Source organism: Patella vulgata, chromosome 4 (assembly GCF_932274485.2).
Source record: "Patella vulgata chromosome 4, xgPatVulg1.2, whole genome shotgun sequence".
Classification (NCBI taxonomy): domain Eukaryota; kingdom Metazoa; phylum Mollusca; class Gastropoda; family Patellidae; genus Patella; species Patella vulgata.
The window spans coordinates 17,496,531-17,514,589 of record NC_065882.2 but is presented as its reverse complement, the minus strand read 5'-3'; the positions used below and the strand labels follow the sequence as shown (position 1 = coordinate 17,514,589).

At 35.2% G+C, this 18,059-nt stretch overlaps 1 protein-coding gene across 1 annotated transcript; it reads right to left on the bottom strand.

Moving 5' to 3' along the window:
* Window positions 1–403: 403 nt before the first annotated feature.
* On the bottom strand, window positions 404–17,901 carry LOC126818613 (general transcription factor IIF subunit 1). The gene is made up of 13 exons (XM_050546121.1): window positions 17,777–17,901; window positions 14,056–14,120; window positions 13,748–13,820; window positions 12,843–13,054; window positions 11,886–12,056; window positions 11,177–11,300; window positions 10,486–10,582; window positions 9,929–10,073; window positions 5,503–5,687; window positions 4,941–5,026; window positions 4,262–4,322; window positions 3,343–3,463; window positions 404–2,921 (listed from the first exon to the last, which is right to left on the bottom strand). Exons 1-13 carry the CDS (start codon window positions 17,789–17,791, stop codon window positions 2,714–2,716), a joined length of 1,563 nt encoding a protein of 520 aa, XP_050402078.1. The 5' UTR covers window positions 17,792–17,901; the 3' UTR covers window positions 404–2,713.
* Between the last annotated feature and the right edge of the window lie 158 nt (window positions 17,902–18,059).

The window sequence follows — 18,059 nt, the reverse complement described above, 5'->3', positions numbered from 1 at the left end:
AACGTCCTACTGTTCTGCTCCTAACCTGGGCTAATGAAGACGGGCATACGCCATACAGTGTGCTATGAGGGAAATTTTGCCCGGACAGCGGCACTACGGCCTACTCTTATATCGAATTCCAACTGTCAAGGGATCTTTTACGTGCACGCCAATGTGTACACGGGACCTCGGTTGAAGTGATCAAGGGCTAAAACTCTGGCAGTTATTTTTGGAAATTGCTGAAAATCAATCGGATATTAACTTTGGCCGACAGACCGACGGGCGGGGGCGACGACAATATACGACCACATTTCAATGTAGGCGTATAAAAATGATTATAACAGCATTTTGGATAATTCCGTCTCCTCTTCTTAGAATTCCATCTCATGTCATCCAAAAAACAAGATTTAAGAACAATGCCACAAATATTGAACAGGTTTTTTTTTATTTTTATATTTTACAAAGTGACATCTATTCAATTTATATCAATAGATTATTGTACAAATACTATTCAATTTATATCAATAGATTATTGTACAAATACTATTCAATTTATATCAATAGATTATTGTACAATTACATGAGGTATGTTCAAAATCTACAAATGAAAAAGAAATAAGTTATTTGTACAATATACATAGTGAGTTCTCTCTTCATGTGTGTCTGTGTACACACATCTTGCAAACAGCCACACAAATAATTTCTTAAATAGTCTCATGATAAATATTTTCACATTTGGACAATTTGTTAACTAGCTATGAATATATAATGGGTTTTGATTTACCATTTTGCCAGGTCCTCTGTCCTGAAATGGGGAAACCAGGCCAGAAGACTGTAAGAAACTTTCTCGTCAATACTGAGATCGAACCTGGGACCTCCAGGTTAGCCAAACAATGCCTTTCTCACTGAGCCACCATGGTTCTACACACTGGATATAGAAGTTAGATGCTGAGCCTGTGATTAACTTGCATTAAGACAGTCTTTCAGTGGCATTTAGTAACTGGGCAGATAAATAAACTATAAACATACTTATGGAAAACAGCTACTGATTTATTTAGGCCACGTTTCGAAGAGTATTCTCTCAACGTTTTAGCTTGAAAACGTTAAGTGTATACTCTTTGACACGTCGCCTAAATAAATCAGTAGCTGTTTTCCATAAGTATGTTTATAGTTTATTTGCATTAAGACAGACAGTCTTTTAACCAGTTTGTTTTTAGTGGAAACAAGAATGTAAAGTATAGAAGAAAATTAATTTTACAGGGTAACAAAGAACAAGAAAAATATCTCCAACCACCATAGCTTAAAAAGTTTCTTTTTTTTGATTAAATATCAAACCACATCATCATCAGGACAGATCATACTATGAATTAAAATTCTATTTTGATTTTTTGTTTCCTTGTGTTAAACATTGTAATAGTAAAATCTTTAATAATCTATCTACAGTCACTCTTCATACAGCTCACCTCTAGAACTGATTTTAGATTTCAAGGCATGATATTCCAGACAAAGAGACAAAAGATTTTCAGTTTATTTACATAATATAAAGTAGTCATTATCAAACTTATTAAATTTTCGTCGATTTTATACCACCATTTTTTTCTCTAAGATAGTTAGCCGACACATTAACAATATTTCTATGAACATCATTTCATTTCTATCTATAAACAATCTTTCATTTCTATCTATAAACAATCTTTCATTTCTACACACGAACATAACATTTTTGTTTTCATTTTTAGATTGTTTTTAATTTCTTTTTTCAAATAAAGCGGAAGGCACATTAGCCAAATCATTCGCCTAGTGTGTCCACACATTCAGCCGAATAAAATTTGGCGCCAATTTATTTTGCCAAATGGGTGGACACACTAAGCGTATCCTTTCACCAGACGTTTGCATCACCTTTCACATCACATGATTAAACATAGCGACGACCATGTCTTCAAACAATCATATGACTTCTCGATATGATTGGATGATGAGTGGTGATTGGCTAATGAATTCTACAAACGGGCGAATGCATCGGCAAAGTGGACATGTGAGGAAAATAAATCAAACTTGTTTGATTTGGGCGAATCATTTAGCCGAATGACAGTGGACACACTTGGCGAATTTCGACACCGATTGATTCGGCCGAATCAGTCGGCTAGTGTGTCCACCACTTAAGGAAAATGATTATTGACCATCAACTATTCCACACCAAATTTGAAGAATCTGCATCAAATAGAAGCAGAGTTATTGTGTCCTTAAATCTCGACTAATCAAATTCCTGGGCCCTTATTCAACAAAACTTAAACTAAGATACAATCGAAATTTTAAGAAATACTGCAATTCGATTGACTGACCAATATGCAAATTGGATATATGCAAATTGATTTTACTGGTCAACCAATCGAATTGCAGTATATCTTAAAATTTCGATTGTATCTTAGTTTAAGTTTTCGTGAATAAGGGCCCTGATCTCTGCTGAGCCTAAGCTGGAGATGTTCCTCATAGAAAATGTATTCTAGTTATTGTATCCCATAAATGATCACTGACTATCTCCCACATTAAGGCTTTATTAAGCCAATTAGTCTTGAGAATTATGGATCTATTTATAGACAGGTACTTCATTCGTCTTTTTTTGCCACCGTTTCCTTAATTTGAAGACTTATATCTCTTCCATACACAACAGCTCTTTATTTATTTTTTTTTTGATAATATAAAACAAATATTTACATTCCTAATCACCATCGAATCAATCTGTCTTTTTCAGTGATAAATATAACACTTTATTAACTGTTCTTTTTTCAGGGTTTATTTTCTTTAGTAACTGAGCTACTGTGTGAGTCATTTGTTCACTGTTCATATTCAGTTTTTTGGAACGGAACTTTGTTAATAAATCTTTTGTTGTCATTGGTTTACGCATTAAATATCTTCTAATGGCTTCCTCTGTTATTCCTTCACTGTAAAATAAAATAACAAAATACATTAATAAATAATACATATATGAATATATAACAAGCAAAATAAAAATACATTTTTTTTTTAATCAAGTGAATGTTTTTTCAAGGTGACACTCTAAGAACTTGGTATCATATATTGTTTCTCAGATACTTAAAGATCCCCCGACAGTTGTAAATCTAAATATCCTCTATATCCCCCGACAGTTGTATATCAAAATAAGTAGTATGTAATTTCCATCATAGGTTGGTGAAGAAAAGTAAGACAATAAAACCCATTTAAATTCTTATAAACAAAACAAGCCCTTTTTAATCGAGAGCTTTTATAAATACATGTAATTGTAAAAGTAGTTAATTATGTTATTTTATCACTTGTACATAGCAATATTACACATGCATTTCTTGATCAGAAAATCTACAATACCTGCTGCTAGAAGCTGTATTTGATGAGGAAGATGTAGCAGATGATGACGTAGTAGGTACTGGACTGTTTGTTCTAGCTTTCTTACCAGATGCTGATTCAGGATCCAATTTTCTCTTTGTACCTTGTTTATAAAATAACAAGAAATAATTATATATGTGATGTTGAATGGTTAATGATAGGGTAGAGTAGTTCATGATAAGGTAGGGTAGTTCATAATAGGGTAAAGTAGTTCATGATAGGGTAGAGTAGTTCATGATAGGGTAAGGTAGTTCCTGGTACGGTACAGTAGTTCATGATAAGGACTTCAGTAGTTCATGATAGGGTAGGATAGTGCATGATAAGGTAAGGTAGTTCATGATAAGGTACAGTAGTTTATAATAGGGTAGATTAGTTTCTGTTAGGGTAGAGTAGTTCATGATAGGGTATTGTAGTGCATGATGAAGTAAGGTAGTTCCTGGTAGGGTACAGTAGTCCATCATAAGGTACAGTAGTTCATAATAGGTAGAGTAGTTTCTGTTAGGGTAGATTATTTTATGATAGGGTAGAGTAGTTCATGATAGGGTAGAGTAGTTCATGATATGGTAGAGTAGTAGTTGGTATGGTAAAGTAGTACAGGATAGGGTAGAGTAGTACTTGGTAGGATAGAGTAGTACTTGGTACCATAGGTTCCACGTCGGCCGTTGGTACGGTACAGTAGTACATGATAAAGTATAATAGTTCATAATAGGGTAGAGTAGTTCCTGGTTGGGTAGAGTAGTTCATGATAGGCTAGAGTAGTTCATGATTCAAAGAGTGTAGCTTAGGAAATATTTATATTTTGGGTTCACAATCAAGCCAACTAAACATCCTATGAAATAGATACATGTACATGATGGTTCCATACTTTTATCATAAATTGATTGTATAATTAACAAATTACCTCTTTCATCATTATTAGGTGTGGCTGGACGATTGTCAGATTTCTTTTTATCTGAACTTTTCTAAAAATAGAAACAACACGGTGGGGTTTAAGACAGTTTAACACATTACCTATATATATGGTAATTTTTAATGCTTCTGTTCAACTTTCAGTTGATGCTGTTCAATCCACTTTTTGTCCATTTCAAACTAATAAAGGCTCACAAGCTCAACACTACAACTCCATTCTACAATCTGACAACGATCAGCAATGTTTCAGTATCTTGTTATAAGGTTTTATATGTATCTAGAAACTAATTGCAGAGAATCAGTCAGTTGCAATTAGATTTTAAAAAATCCAAACATTTGTTTATCTCGCTTCATCCATGCCTCGATTCAAGTCTATAATTTTTTTGTCATATACCATGGGGAATACTTAATGAACATTCCAAAATTGAATTATCTCAATCCGTCTAAAGGAGTACAATCGAGTAAACAAAAGAATTTCTGAAGACAAGGCATGCACCAACTGAATATGAATAGGATACTATCTTGACCAATCTCCATAGCTGAAACGTTACGTCACGATTCTGCTCACACCACATATTATTTCAAGACAAGCAATTGATGAACCCCTAGTATTTAAAGCTCAATTGTCAATACAAAACATTTTCTTGTATGAAACTTAAACATGTACTTACAGTCATAAATAATGCTGAGCTAATAGATTCATCTTTTTCTATATCAGAATCACTTGCCGAACTAGAACTACTACTTTCACTTTCATCTGGAATAACAATTAATGAACATAAAACTTTAAACAGTACAAGAAGTTAATTAGCTCACTTGTTTAGTCAAACAATCCTGCAAGTAAATAAGAATTAATATTGTGTTGTCTAAAAGTCAACTGAGCTAATATATAACAACAAACACAAAAGGGAAAAACCACTGAAAAGGGGAAACCATGCTGGAAAGTCCAGGGGAACATTCTCCACCAACTCCTAGTAAGTGAGTCTGCACCTTATTACCGAGTCACTGTGGCACCCTTATTTGATATTATTATTATTATTATTATTATTATTAAATCTGTACAGACTGTTGATTTTTAAATGGCAAGTTGATCGTAGCCATGTTTGTACTTGGGTTTGGCTAAAATATGCCAGTTTTGCCACATGTAAATTAATTGTAAGGTCCCAAGCACGACTATAAGTCCTGAAAGAGGGAACCTATGATTTGTATTTATTTCTATACTTAACGATTTACCATCTTTTTTTCCTTTTAGAGCTTTTTCTAGATCTTGTGTATTTTCGTCCTTCTGTTCTGTTTCTTCTTCTTCTTCTTCAGCTTCTGAATCTATCAATACTCGAAGGCCATCTTCTTCCGCAACGCCCTTTTCTTCATCTTTTGTGTCTTTCTCTTTATCTACCTCTTCTATCTCAGACATATTACTATATTAACAGAAAGAAAAGTATAAAATCAGAATCAGGTTTATGCTTAAACTACAGGGTATCGACAAGTATGATCACTTTTATTCAGTGAATTTTTCCTTGATTGCCAATAATTATATATTAAACAAACTATAATTGCCAAATACCTTCTAATTATATGGAAAAGTTGATCGCCCAAGTAGCGTTACAGCGGTAGATTTTTTCATTAAAAAGAGTTATGTTTCTTGGTCACATCAAAGTTTCAAATTTTGCTCTGGAAAACGAATTTTTAATATACGCAGTCGGCTATCTTCGTTTTTTTACGTACGTACAATTAACGATTGAATTTAACATTTGTACGCGTGCGCAGCCCTTAGTTAGAGAGAGAGAGAGAGAGAGAGAGAGAGAGATGTCTGTATTTTGAGCTGATTACATGCAATAGACTATAGTTAAAACTTTCTAATAAGGGGTGAATCTTGTGGTTTACAAACGCAGTATGTAGAGAGTGCTTACCGTACTCATATTGTATATGTTAAATATCCTTTATGATAATCCTATTTTGCTTCAAATAATTATCACAAATATAAAAATCAAACACATCAAAAACAGAGGAGCACACGACATGCGCAAAGAAAAAAAGCCTTAAGCCTTTTCAAATTGGTTCTGCAGCAGTGGTCCAAATGTCTAGCATTGCATCCAGAATTCTGTATAAGAATCTACTTAGAAGTCAAAAATGCGACTCCTACACATTGCGCTCTAAACTGTGTTATAAATTATAGAATAAACCGTAAATCAATTGAACCCATTTCAAGGTGGAACTGCATGCTTTTTGATATGATTGAGCTATTTGTGGCGCCAGATAATCCAAAAATAGAAGTCGATACGTGAAAATGTGTCGACGAAAAAATCTTTGATCTGTTATATGACTGGAAAATTCTGTTATTAAAAACAATCGGCATGACAGTGACTACATAATAAGTTGGGAGTTCTACAATAGGGATCTTTTAGTGAAATGTTAGAGAAATTTAAGTTTAAATATATCCTTTGTGTTTGAATTACCACTTATGGTTGGTTGTGTCGTATTATGTAACAATCTGGAAATTTCTGTTTTATAGCTATTGTTCTCGAAAGTAAGACGCACAATTTACGCATCGTGTCGCGTTTTCATATTTTTAATAATTATGAAACAGTCAATGCGTGTCTTTTTGGTTATATTTCAGTTCTAGAAAAATGAGTTGTTGCTGGATTTATAATAACTGAAACGTTTTGTAACCACCATGTTAAAAATGGCAAATGCATAAGGATACTAAACACGAATGGCATAGCCATAATGGCACATCCTCCTATTAAATTTGACACAAAACCGGAGGCCAAATTCGCAGCGCCCTAAAATGATTAGAATCCGAGTCTTGTGACCAGGATCCTGTTTCACGAAATTTTAGAAGATACTTCAATTTTGATTGGCTAAGCACTACAATCAGTCTAATATTATCCAATGAAATTACTAAAATTTGGATTTTATCTTAGTTAAAATTTTGTGAAACAGACCCTAGTACCGTAATTTTATTTTAATCATACACGTCTGGTTAATCGAGACTAGGGAAAATAATTTCGTTTAATTTCCAGTCTCAGATTTTTTCTTCGTATTTAGAGCTAGCAACAATGTAACTTCTAAAGTAACTAAAGCGCCCACTAACAACAGAGTTTTGCGGTTAAATAAAAGTAACTTTCACAGTCTTGCAGTGTCGGTATGTTGCCACGAGAGTGGATTTAAAAGATAGAAAAAGGGCGAAACTACACGAGTTGACTCTGAACCGAGAACCGTTACAATATATACGTCATTGGTTACAATCAACTAACTTAGAAATTAAATCGTTGAGTTTTAGCCAAAATTTTAATCTAGTTCTTAACTACTTATTTTTAAATTACAACGAGTAAAGAATAATTTTTTACATGGCTTTATTGATAAATAAGTGAATGAATATTGTCACGTGAATGTCTATTTTGGGTGACTGTTTGCTGCTTACAGTGCACGAGCGAGCCCGTGAGAGCACTTTTCTCATAAACAAAGTTTTGATCCGCGTGACAACATGCTGTTAAAACAGGTCAGTTTATATAGTAGAGATAATTGAGTCTGTGGGCCACTCTAATAATGAGTAATTGCTCCACCAATCCTCAGACATTCAGAAATTCGTTGTGGCATGCTCCTAATCAACCATCCAATCATGATTTGGGGCTATCTGACCCACTGCTCTTGCATTGCCACTGTCAATTCTTGCAGTGTTGTCGGTTGACGTTGACGTCGACGAACAGGTCTCCCGGTCAAATTAAACGTAACACACTAAAGCAAAGATATGCTAAACAGTAAATCTTATGCAAGAACCGATAGGAAAGCAAACATGGATAGGATAAACCAGCAAGCGGCAGTTTTCCTCAACCCTTCCTTGACGTGTAAATTTGACAATGAACCCCTCCCACGGGTATGGCACTATTGTGTGTCACACATGCAGCTCAGTGGTTCTGTTGGGGCGATAAGTTCTTCATCTGTGAACATACTCTCAAAGCATGTCAAGTGTCCATAACTATTTATCATATCACAACCTGCATAGGTATTTGCATTTCAATATCCCTTACTTTTTTTAAGAGTATATAATCAACTTATACTAACCTACTATTATCTGACATAGAATCAACTACTATTCAAAAAAAGTAGGGGATATTTGATTTTGGGGGCATAATACTAAAATATGCAAATGACTACGAAAAAAGTCACTATAGAACCTAACAGAAGAAACATTTCCAGTTACATGTGACGCCCAAACGCACCAATAGCTACCGCATGGAATGCAGGTGATGCTTGGGATCATCATGGGGGTCCAACCCAAGATTTGCACGACTCTGACTTTGAATGTTACAGTCATTGTGGCATTGAATTCCAGGGTGGAAACATCAGTTTAATTGTTTTAGTGACCAGAAAACAAATTTTGATATGCGTCGGCTTACCCAAAATGAAAGGTTACATGCTCTTGGCATGCTACAGATCGGCACAACACAGGCGCTTGTGGCGCGGACGATGAATGTTTCTCAGTCTGTCATAAGTAGGCTATGGTCCAGATACCCTAATACACAATCTGTACAGGACAGACCACGCTCAGGTCGACCAAGGGCGACAACTCAAGCCCAGGATCGATTTATCCGTACCTTGGCCTTGAGAAATCGTGTCATCACAGCAAATCAGATCAGCGCTCGTCTTCAAACAGACACTGGTGTGAGAGTGAGTGCCCAGACGATTCGGAATCGACTGCATAGGGGTCACCTCCGCGCCCGACGTCCTCGCGTGATCCCTTGTTTGAGAGATCATCACATTCAGGCAAGACGTCGTTGGTGTAGGGATCGTCAACACTGGGATAATCGACGCTGGAGCAATGTGATGTTTTCAGATGAGTCAAGGTTCACTGTTGATTTTTTGGACAGACGTAGGAGGGTGTGGCGTCGTCGAAACGAGCGCTTCCAAGACGTTAACGTCATCAGACATGATCGATTTGGGGGTGGTTCTGTTATGGTGTGGGGAGGCATCACTGTTGCTGGAAGAACGGCTTTACATGTTGTTGCAGGGCGTGTTACAGGCCAGTACTACCGGGACAACATCTTGGCAGTCCATGTTGTGCCGTTCGCACGACGTCATGGCCGCCGTTTCATCTTCCAGGATGACAACGCAAGATGTCACAGGGCCAGGATCGTTACAGGTTACCTCCAACAACAGAACATCACCACATTACCTTGGCCAGCACTGAGTCCCGACCTCTCCCCCATCGAGCATGTCTGGGACATGCTTGGACAGAGGTTACGTCAACAACGTCCTGCCAATGTCCAAGAACTTGCTGCTGCGTTCCAACAGGAATGGGACAATCTGGACCAAAATGACCTTAGACGTCTCATTAGGAGTATGCCACGTCGGATCAATGCTTGTTTGGCAAACAGAGGAGGATTTACCCGTTACTGACTTGGTTGTGATGCTGTGGTAACTTTGCTGTTTGACCCCGGGTATCATTTTACCCTTATAATGGTCAGTCTGTGCCTTACTTAGTCTAACGATCATTTGGAATAAATCGATGAATGTGAACTTCATTTCATTTTGTCATTTGTTTCTTCGTCAGTTTCATTAGGTGACTTTAATAACACTTAAAAATCAAATATCCCCTTCTTTTTTTGAATAGTATACTAGCCTATTAGTATCTAATATATAATTAACTTATACTAACCTACTAGTATCTGACATATAATCAACTTCTCTATCATCATAATCACCCTCATCACTCTCCTCTACAGCTTCATCATCAGAATTTATCTTAGCATTTTTCTTTCTTTTCGCAGGACCTTTCTTTTTCTTTCCTGTCTTAGCTTTAGCTACAAAAGATAACAAGAATTAAGATAGAATAGCAGGCCAACAAATAACTGTTTTATTTCCATTAAGTTTTGGCCTTTGGGCTTTGGGGTCCGAAGAATAAGATCATTTACCAGGAAACTAAAGATTAGTAACATTAAAATGTTTTACATATTTGGTGACATATCTCAAATAAGGTATTGGAGAATCTAAAGTTGCCAGAGCTGGTCACATATTCTGTCTGTTCAAATTTTAATTGGTTACACCACTATATTTCAGAAACCCACTCTACACGCAAAATATTAAATTTTGTGGAATAGAAATTACACTATACTATTCGATGGGGCACACACCCAGAGCAACATTGTGCCGCTTTCCCCAGAAACAGTGGGCAACAAAAATGTTGCTATTCTCCAAAAATCGTTAATTCTCAACCTTTCTTTTCTCCATTTTCTCCTTCTTCTTCATCATCTTCATCATCTCCTTCTTCATCTTCTGAACGTTCTTTATAATCATCATGATCTGTTAACATCTGTGTTTAAAAAAAATATTTACATCATATTAATCCAAATCCTGAGAGAGAGAGAGAGAGAGAGAGAGAGAGAGAGAGAGAGTTTAATCTTTATCATGTTTCACTCTGAGCATTACAATGATGATGCCACGGAACTTGATTTCTGATGTAAAATATTGGTCATATCTCAATATTGGTTTTCTTTCTTTTAGTTTGAATGATCTGTTAGGGAACAGTTCCTACCTAGGAACTAAGTTTCTCCAATAACTATTCATGTATGTTCATCAAACTAAAGTATCAGCTTTAGTTAAACTGAAAGAGATGCATGTAGTCCACCACCCAAGTCCATAATGTCACAGTAGAGCAAAGTGATAAATAAAGAAATGAAATGAAATGGGGTTTAACGCCCTACTCCGAACTGGGCTAATGAAGACGGGCATACGCCATACAGTGTGCTATGAGGGAAATTTTGCCTGAACTCCAACTGTCAATGTTAATTATGTGTACATCAATGTATACACAAGACCTTGGTTTTCCGTCCTATCCGAACAACTATACATTGTCTCTTACGATAAATAAAGATTATATTCAAATGTTCAATGTTATAAAACTTACAAAATCTTTCTTTTTTTTCTTTTTTTTATCAGTAGTTTTTTCTTCCTCTTGTTCTTCTGTACCATCGTCTACCTTCATACGTTTCTTCACCATAATATTAAAATAATTCAATGTTTTATCTCTCCTGTAACACAAGAGATAAGTACTTAAGATATACATTTATGTCACATGTGTATCACACGAATGTGTGATATACGAAATGAAAGAAATCAATGTAGTGCTTCAGTACTTGAAGTAATTTTTATATCCTATGGTTAACTTAGGTACTTCCTGACAGTGCCATTTCTACCTATTAATTTAAAGAAGAAAAATTCAACTAATCTTATTACATGTAGTACTTCAGTACTTGAAATCACTTTTATATCCTATGGTTATCTTTCCTATGGTGCCTGCCAGCACCATTTCTACCTATTCTATAAATTCTAACAGCCAAGAGATCTCTTACAGGCTACATCAATTTGAGTACATTACCTTAACCTTTCAAATTATAAACTGTTGTATGTTAAACCATGCAGAAACTAATGAGAAATGGACATTCTAAAAATAAATTTGAGATGAGGGGTTCTCTAGTAGAAAAAAGAGCTTATCTCCCTCTCGTTGGTATGAGTATGAAGGAGGATAAAATGTACCAGAAACTGTGATAATTACCTATTAAAGGGTTGTTATGATTAATTATAAATCACATATAAAGATGAACTATGATAATTACCTGTTAAAATGTTCCTCTGCTTCCTCTGAATTAAGATATTTATATCTTATGACTGGTGTAAAGTTGTACCATTCATCCACAGGATAGGCTTCAAATGCACCATCAGCACATTGAGTAAATATATAATATGATGTATTTTCTGTAATGGTACCTTCTCTTACTCCTTTATATCTGAAATATTTAGACATCAAAAATGGAATGAAATGGGGTTTAACTTCATACTTTTTGCATCAACTGGGCTGATAAAGACCAGTGTATATATGCCATGTAGTGTGCTGTGAAAAAAATTTTGCACAGGCAATGGTGTTTCTCGTCAACGAATTCCAACTGTCAAGGGTTCCTTTACATGCCTCGGGGTTGGGGGGTTGTCCCATTCAAACGATTAGATGCTGTTCCTTACCTGGCCCTCCATCCAGCACCACTGCCAAGATGTAACCATGCCAAAAATTTGGAAAATCCTGGGGCACTATCTTCGTCAAAAGTGAGATCGAAAGCAGTTATTGACCCAGTGTCTTACTCACAGAGCCACACAACAAATATGATAAGGACAGATATTATCATTCATTCAATGCTCCTCAAAATAAATGAGAAGTGTTATCAGATGTTCTAAAAAGAGTAAATAAAATGGGGGTTTAATGTCCTACTTTTCAACAACCTGTCATAACTTAACACATGACACAATTATATGGAATACAAGTATTACTTAAAAGATTTATTTCAACGATGTTTCGATGAGGGTTCTCCCGTCTTTGTCAAGCAAAGAATGACAACCATAGTACAAATGAAGATATATATACAAAATATGGAACAAAGAAATGCCACTTAAACAATTTATCTGTCATAACTTGTAGCTAAAGGGGTTTTCCAACTAACATACAACTTGATTAAATGTGATTTTAGGTTGTTTTCTGTACTTTCTTATCAATTAGGGACATTTACAGAAAACTGATTACAAACCGTTTTGCCTTTTTATCTGATCCAATTTTCATCATCCAAGGTTGGTCGTCAGGATTATACTTCCTTGCCATACGTCCATATTTTTTCCTTCTTGCCTCTTCCTTTTGCTCTCTTCCAAATTCACTTCCAGCCCCAAATTTAGGCAACATATCAATATCATTAGCTGTTTTAAATTCTCTTAGATTATTTTCTCTAGCAATTGAAACTGAACTCTGAAAATTAAGAAAAAACATGATTACAACAGAATATACAGTGAGTGACAAAACAATACCTTACATAATAATTATATGGTGTACATACTTCAAACAAAGAATTTATGTGTGTATAAACTACAATTGAGATGCAGGGGCTTGATTGTGCTCAAATTTGATTGAGGAGAGGTTTTTCTTATCAAGCACCGTTAGTTGAAAATCGTGCCCCACAACTGCCATATTTTATTTTTATATCGCTGATAAATGTTCAAATGCCACTATATAATATTTTTTAGGCTACTTATAGAATGAAGTTCAAGCTATATAAATTCTAAATCTTGTACTCTAAGCACCTATCCTTATTACAAACCCTCCTTTAAGGAGTCCTTATTTACCAAATCTTTCAGCTTGTCCAAACGGTTAGCGTGTGTGCATTGTATCATAGGGTCTGTCATTGAATCAACTGGTGTGGTTTCGATTCCCCAGTTGTACGTGACAAGAAGTAGGTTTGCCTGTCCAACCTTGTGGGTTTTCTCCTCCCACTGCTAGAAAGACCCCTATGCTCATGCGACTTATCTAATTAAACCATAGGTTAGTCCCAAAATGACCTAGTTTGGGAGAGAATCTTTAGGAATTTTGAATTTTGAAAATCAAAGAGAGCTTTTTTGATGTGCGATGTGGATGTGAAACTCTGTATTTAATCAAGCTACTTACACTTCCTAATTTGGCAAAATCTAAATCACCACTAGTTCCAAATTTCATCATACTAAAATTCTTCAGTTTATCTCTAAAAAAAAGAATTATAAATACATATTTAACATAGTTTTAATTATGGAATTAGAAAATAAAATTTACAACCAATACAAACAAATTTAGTGATAAAGAATTCCTGATCTAACAAACATTCGTCATTAGTTAGTTTTGGTCCAGAATTTGGAAGCCATTTCAGAATTTGTACATACAGTTTTTCTAACTGCTATATCTCATTGGAAATATTGAATGTATTCATGCAGACTACTCACTTTGGAATTCGTACAGTATATTCCTGTGTTGAAGAGTTGCTACTACCACTAGTTGATGGCGCACCCTGAAGTGATACAAACGATTTCAAATGTTGACGTGATAAATTGATTTGAGGGATGAAAATATTCTAGTGAAATAAATTTATGACTGATTTTATAAATGGTTAAATAGAACCATGCATTATCATGAAATGCCAATGAGGTTTAATGTCCACTCGACACAAACCAGGTCATTTCGGGACTGACATATGGTTCAATTTTATTTCAATAATTTGTTTGTGTGTAAGGGTCTTTAGCAGTGGAAGGAAACTGGAGGACCCGGAGTAAACCCACGAGGTTGGACGGGCGACCCTACTCCTTGGCATGTACAAGCAGGGTAACAAACCTGTGCTAGCTGACTCAATGAAAGATCTAATGATACAATGCGCATGCACTACACGAGTCGTGTACCCTCTGGTTTCAGGTGCCATAATGTACTGAACAAATAAACACATATCCTACAATGTGGAAGTAATTAGTAGGCTGATGGCTGATTCACAAACAAGCCAACAGTGAGGCTGATGTCCCCCGCCGAAATAGGAAAATAATTAGAGGACACATATAAATTTATCACAAATTATCTTTTACAAAGTATTGAACAATCAAACAGTATATCTTTACTTATAGTCTAACAATCAAAGTAGGAGAGTTATTGTTTTCCAAAGTCTCGACCAATCAAATTGCGTATCGCTCTGCTTACCCTGAGCAGAAAATGCTCATTATCAAACTTAGTCAAGGTATTACTGTAATGAAACTATACACCAAGTTTCATCAATCTTACTTAATTAGAACTAAAGTTATCGTGTCCCAAAGCATCAACCAATCAAATTGCTTATCTCTGCTTACCCTAAGCGGAAAATGCTCATCTTCGAACTCCATCAAGGCATTGACCTAATCAACACATACACCAAGTTTGAACATTCTAGCTCAATTAGGAAGAGAGTTATCGTGCCCCAAAGTATCAACCAATCAAATTGCTTATCTCTGCTTACCCTAAGCGGAAAATGCTCATCTTCGAACTCCATCAAGGCATTGACCTAATAAACACATACACCAAGTTTGAACATTCTAGCTCAATTAAAAGTTATCGTGTCCCAAAGCATCAACCAATCAAATTGCTTATCTCTGCTTACCCTAAGCGGAAAATGCTCATCTTCGAACTCCATCAAGGCATTGACCTAATAAACACATACACCAAGTTTGAACATTCTAGCTCAATTAGGAAGAGAGTTATTGTGTCCCAAAAAGTGTGACGGACAGACAGACGGACGGACAGACAGACGGACAGACAGACGGACAGACAGACAGACGGACGAACCCATTTTAATAGTCCCCTGCTTTCTTCGAAAGGCGGGGGACAATAAGACAAAATAATAATTTAAAAAATGTGTAGAATGCACTAAGCAGGCGTAAACAACTGCCGGTCAATGTGAACTGTTCACATATATCACTGAACATAATTGATCAGAAATTACAATATTTTTTTTAAAAATTGAATATGGTATATAGATAAATCACTTTATTACATTCATAATTTCATACTACATTAAAGATACATTATGGGAGACAAGATAAAGAGATGGCAGTTCTCGCTATAATAGTTAAAAACTAGATAGTGTAAAGGTAATTTGCTGGAAATTTCAGTCAAATTGATCCACTATGAGCCGAGAAAGAACAGGGTGAAATTTTTGCATAGTCTCGGTCATCATTACTAAAATCATTAATATAAACAGCATAGTCTCGATTATCCACTTTTTCTGATTTAATTATCAACGGCCATTAGCGGCATATAGGAATCTAATCCAGCCAACATTGAAGGCTAGCCTTGACATCGAGAGCTTATTATGGTCTGGATAAGTTAATTAATGTCTAATTGATAATTTAGATAACATTTTAGGCCTAAAAAAAGACTTGTAATAAGCAGATTTTGCTCTTGCATAATGCATGTTTAATATGTGAGTTTACTTGGGAGCAGGTTGTTTCATCCCACTACCGGTTCATCTCGGGCTGTTTCATCCGGGCTGTTTCATCCCAAATTTACACGGGTCATTTCATCCCACTTATATCGGGTCCTTTTATCCCACAAATTTAAACTGGTATTACATGAATTTTTAATATTTTATTTATACATTAATACAAATAACAACATGCCAATGCAATTTTATCATGAATAGTGTCCGACTCCTTCTTTTGCATACGCCTTAGCTTATTTTCCGAATATATTATTTATACGATGTCAATGCAATTTTAATTTGAATAGTGTCCAACTTCTTTCTTTGTATACGCTTTAGTTTATTTTCCGAATCCACACCAATTCTCGACACCAATTTCACTAAAATTTATACAGGTCACAATTCTATGGAATACAATTACTGCTTTTTACTGAGCGACGTTTCGACTAGGCTTCTAGAACCTAGTTGAAACGTCGCTCAGTAAAAAGCAGTAATTGTATTCCATAGAATTGTGACCTGTATACTCTAGTTCAATTACTAAATGCCATTGAAACAGTTCACTAAAATTTGCTTACAATCGAGCGATGCTCATAGCAAAACATTCAACTTGTAATACACTGTATAGTCATTTGCATGCATGTTGGTTTCACTATAAAAGGATTGCCTGTGATAGAACAGATCAAAGGATAAAATTGCACTTAGCCACTATTTCGACACGTGTTATCTTTAGATGTTCAGACTACCTGGCGTCTCAAATAACCCAACGTTAAAAGAAAGCATGCAGTGTCCACCTTACAACAGGTTCCATTGATTTATGATTCATTTTATAACTTATCACACAGTTCAGACCACAATGTGTTACGATTCGCATTTTGGTATTCTAAATGAATTCCTATTCGGATTTCTTATATTTTGAGATGTTTAGTTTCATTTCGTGTACGGAAATTAAATCAATGATCAGTTTTGAAATTAATTATGGTTTCGAAATAATATCAATCTAATTTGTCTTATTTAAAAGGGGCTCCTGCGCAATTTAGTTGATTATTTGGTAATACTAAGAGTCCATGATATATTTTTGGCGAGTGATTCAGCTGTCAATATGTAATTATAAAACACCTTTTTATAAAGAAGATAAATGATGTTAGACATCATAAACTAACAAACAATACGAGTATACTTTATTACAAAACCATTGGTGAACTAATCTAAAATCATAACGGAAATTAACTAACAATACGAATAAACAATACGGCCGTGATCGGTAATCAACAAAAATCGACGAGTAAAACTTATTTATTCCATACATTATTGTTTATTTAACAATAAGTAAGTGTTTAACAGTTTATTTAACGATAAGTACAACTCAGGTAATTGACTGCTATTATAATAACAAGGGGGATGAAACAGCCCGATAAAAAATCAGGTTGGGATGAAACAGCCCGGGGTGAAACGGTTGTGGGATGAACTGACCCACATCCAGTTTACTTTAGAACCATTTTTGTATATTTCAGGGTTCAAAAATTAAAGCCATACGCCCTTTAATTTATGGGTTTAATCAAAGCTTTTCATAAATTTTATCAAAGACTGGTAGTGAAACAACATGTTCTTTAAATATCATAATAATGAATGTTTTCATTAATAAGAATATATTTGTAATTTATCTAGTCATATTAGATCACGGGGTTATTTATTGTAGATTTCACAGCTTCGACCAATTATCTCACAATTACCGAAGAAGTCGCCATCCTTAAAGTTCTTATTTTTCGTAATATTAATATATTTTTTTAATGCGATCTTGAAAATTTCTGCCGATGCCGGTCATGGATCGAGAGTTATGTGCCCATGATAGTTCAGCTCTGTATAAAGATACTGTTTCGTATTATTTTATGCGTAATGGAACGAAAGAATAATTTATGCTTTCAAAGTGTTTCTTTACAGTATAAAAATTAGCAAACTCAGACTTAGGCCTAATAACTTACAAGGAAACCTGTCAAAAATAGTTTTTGTTATATA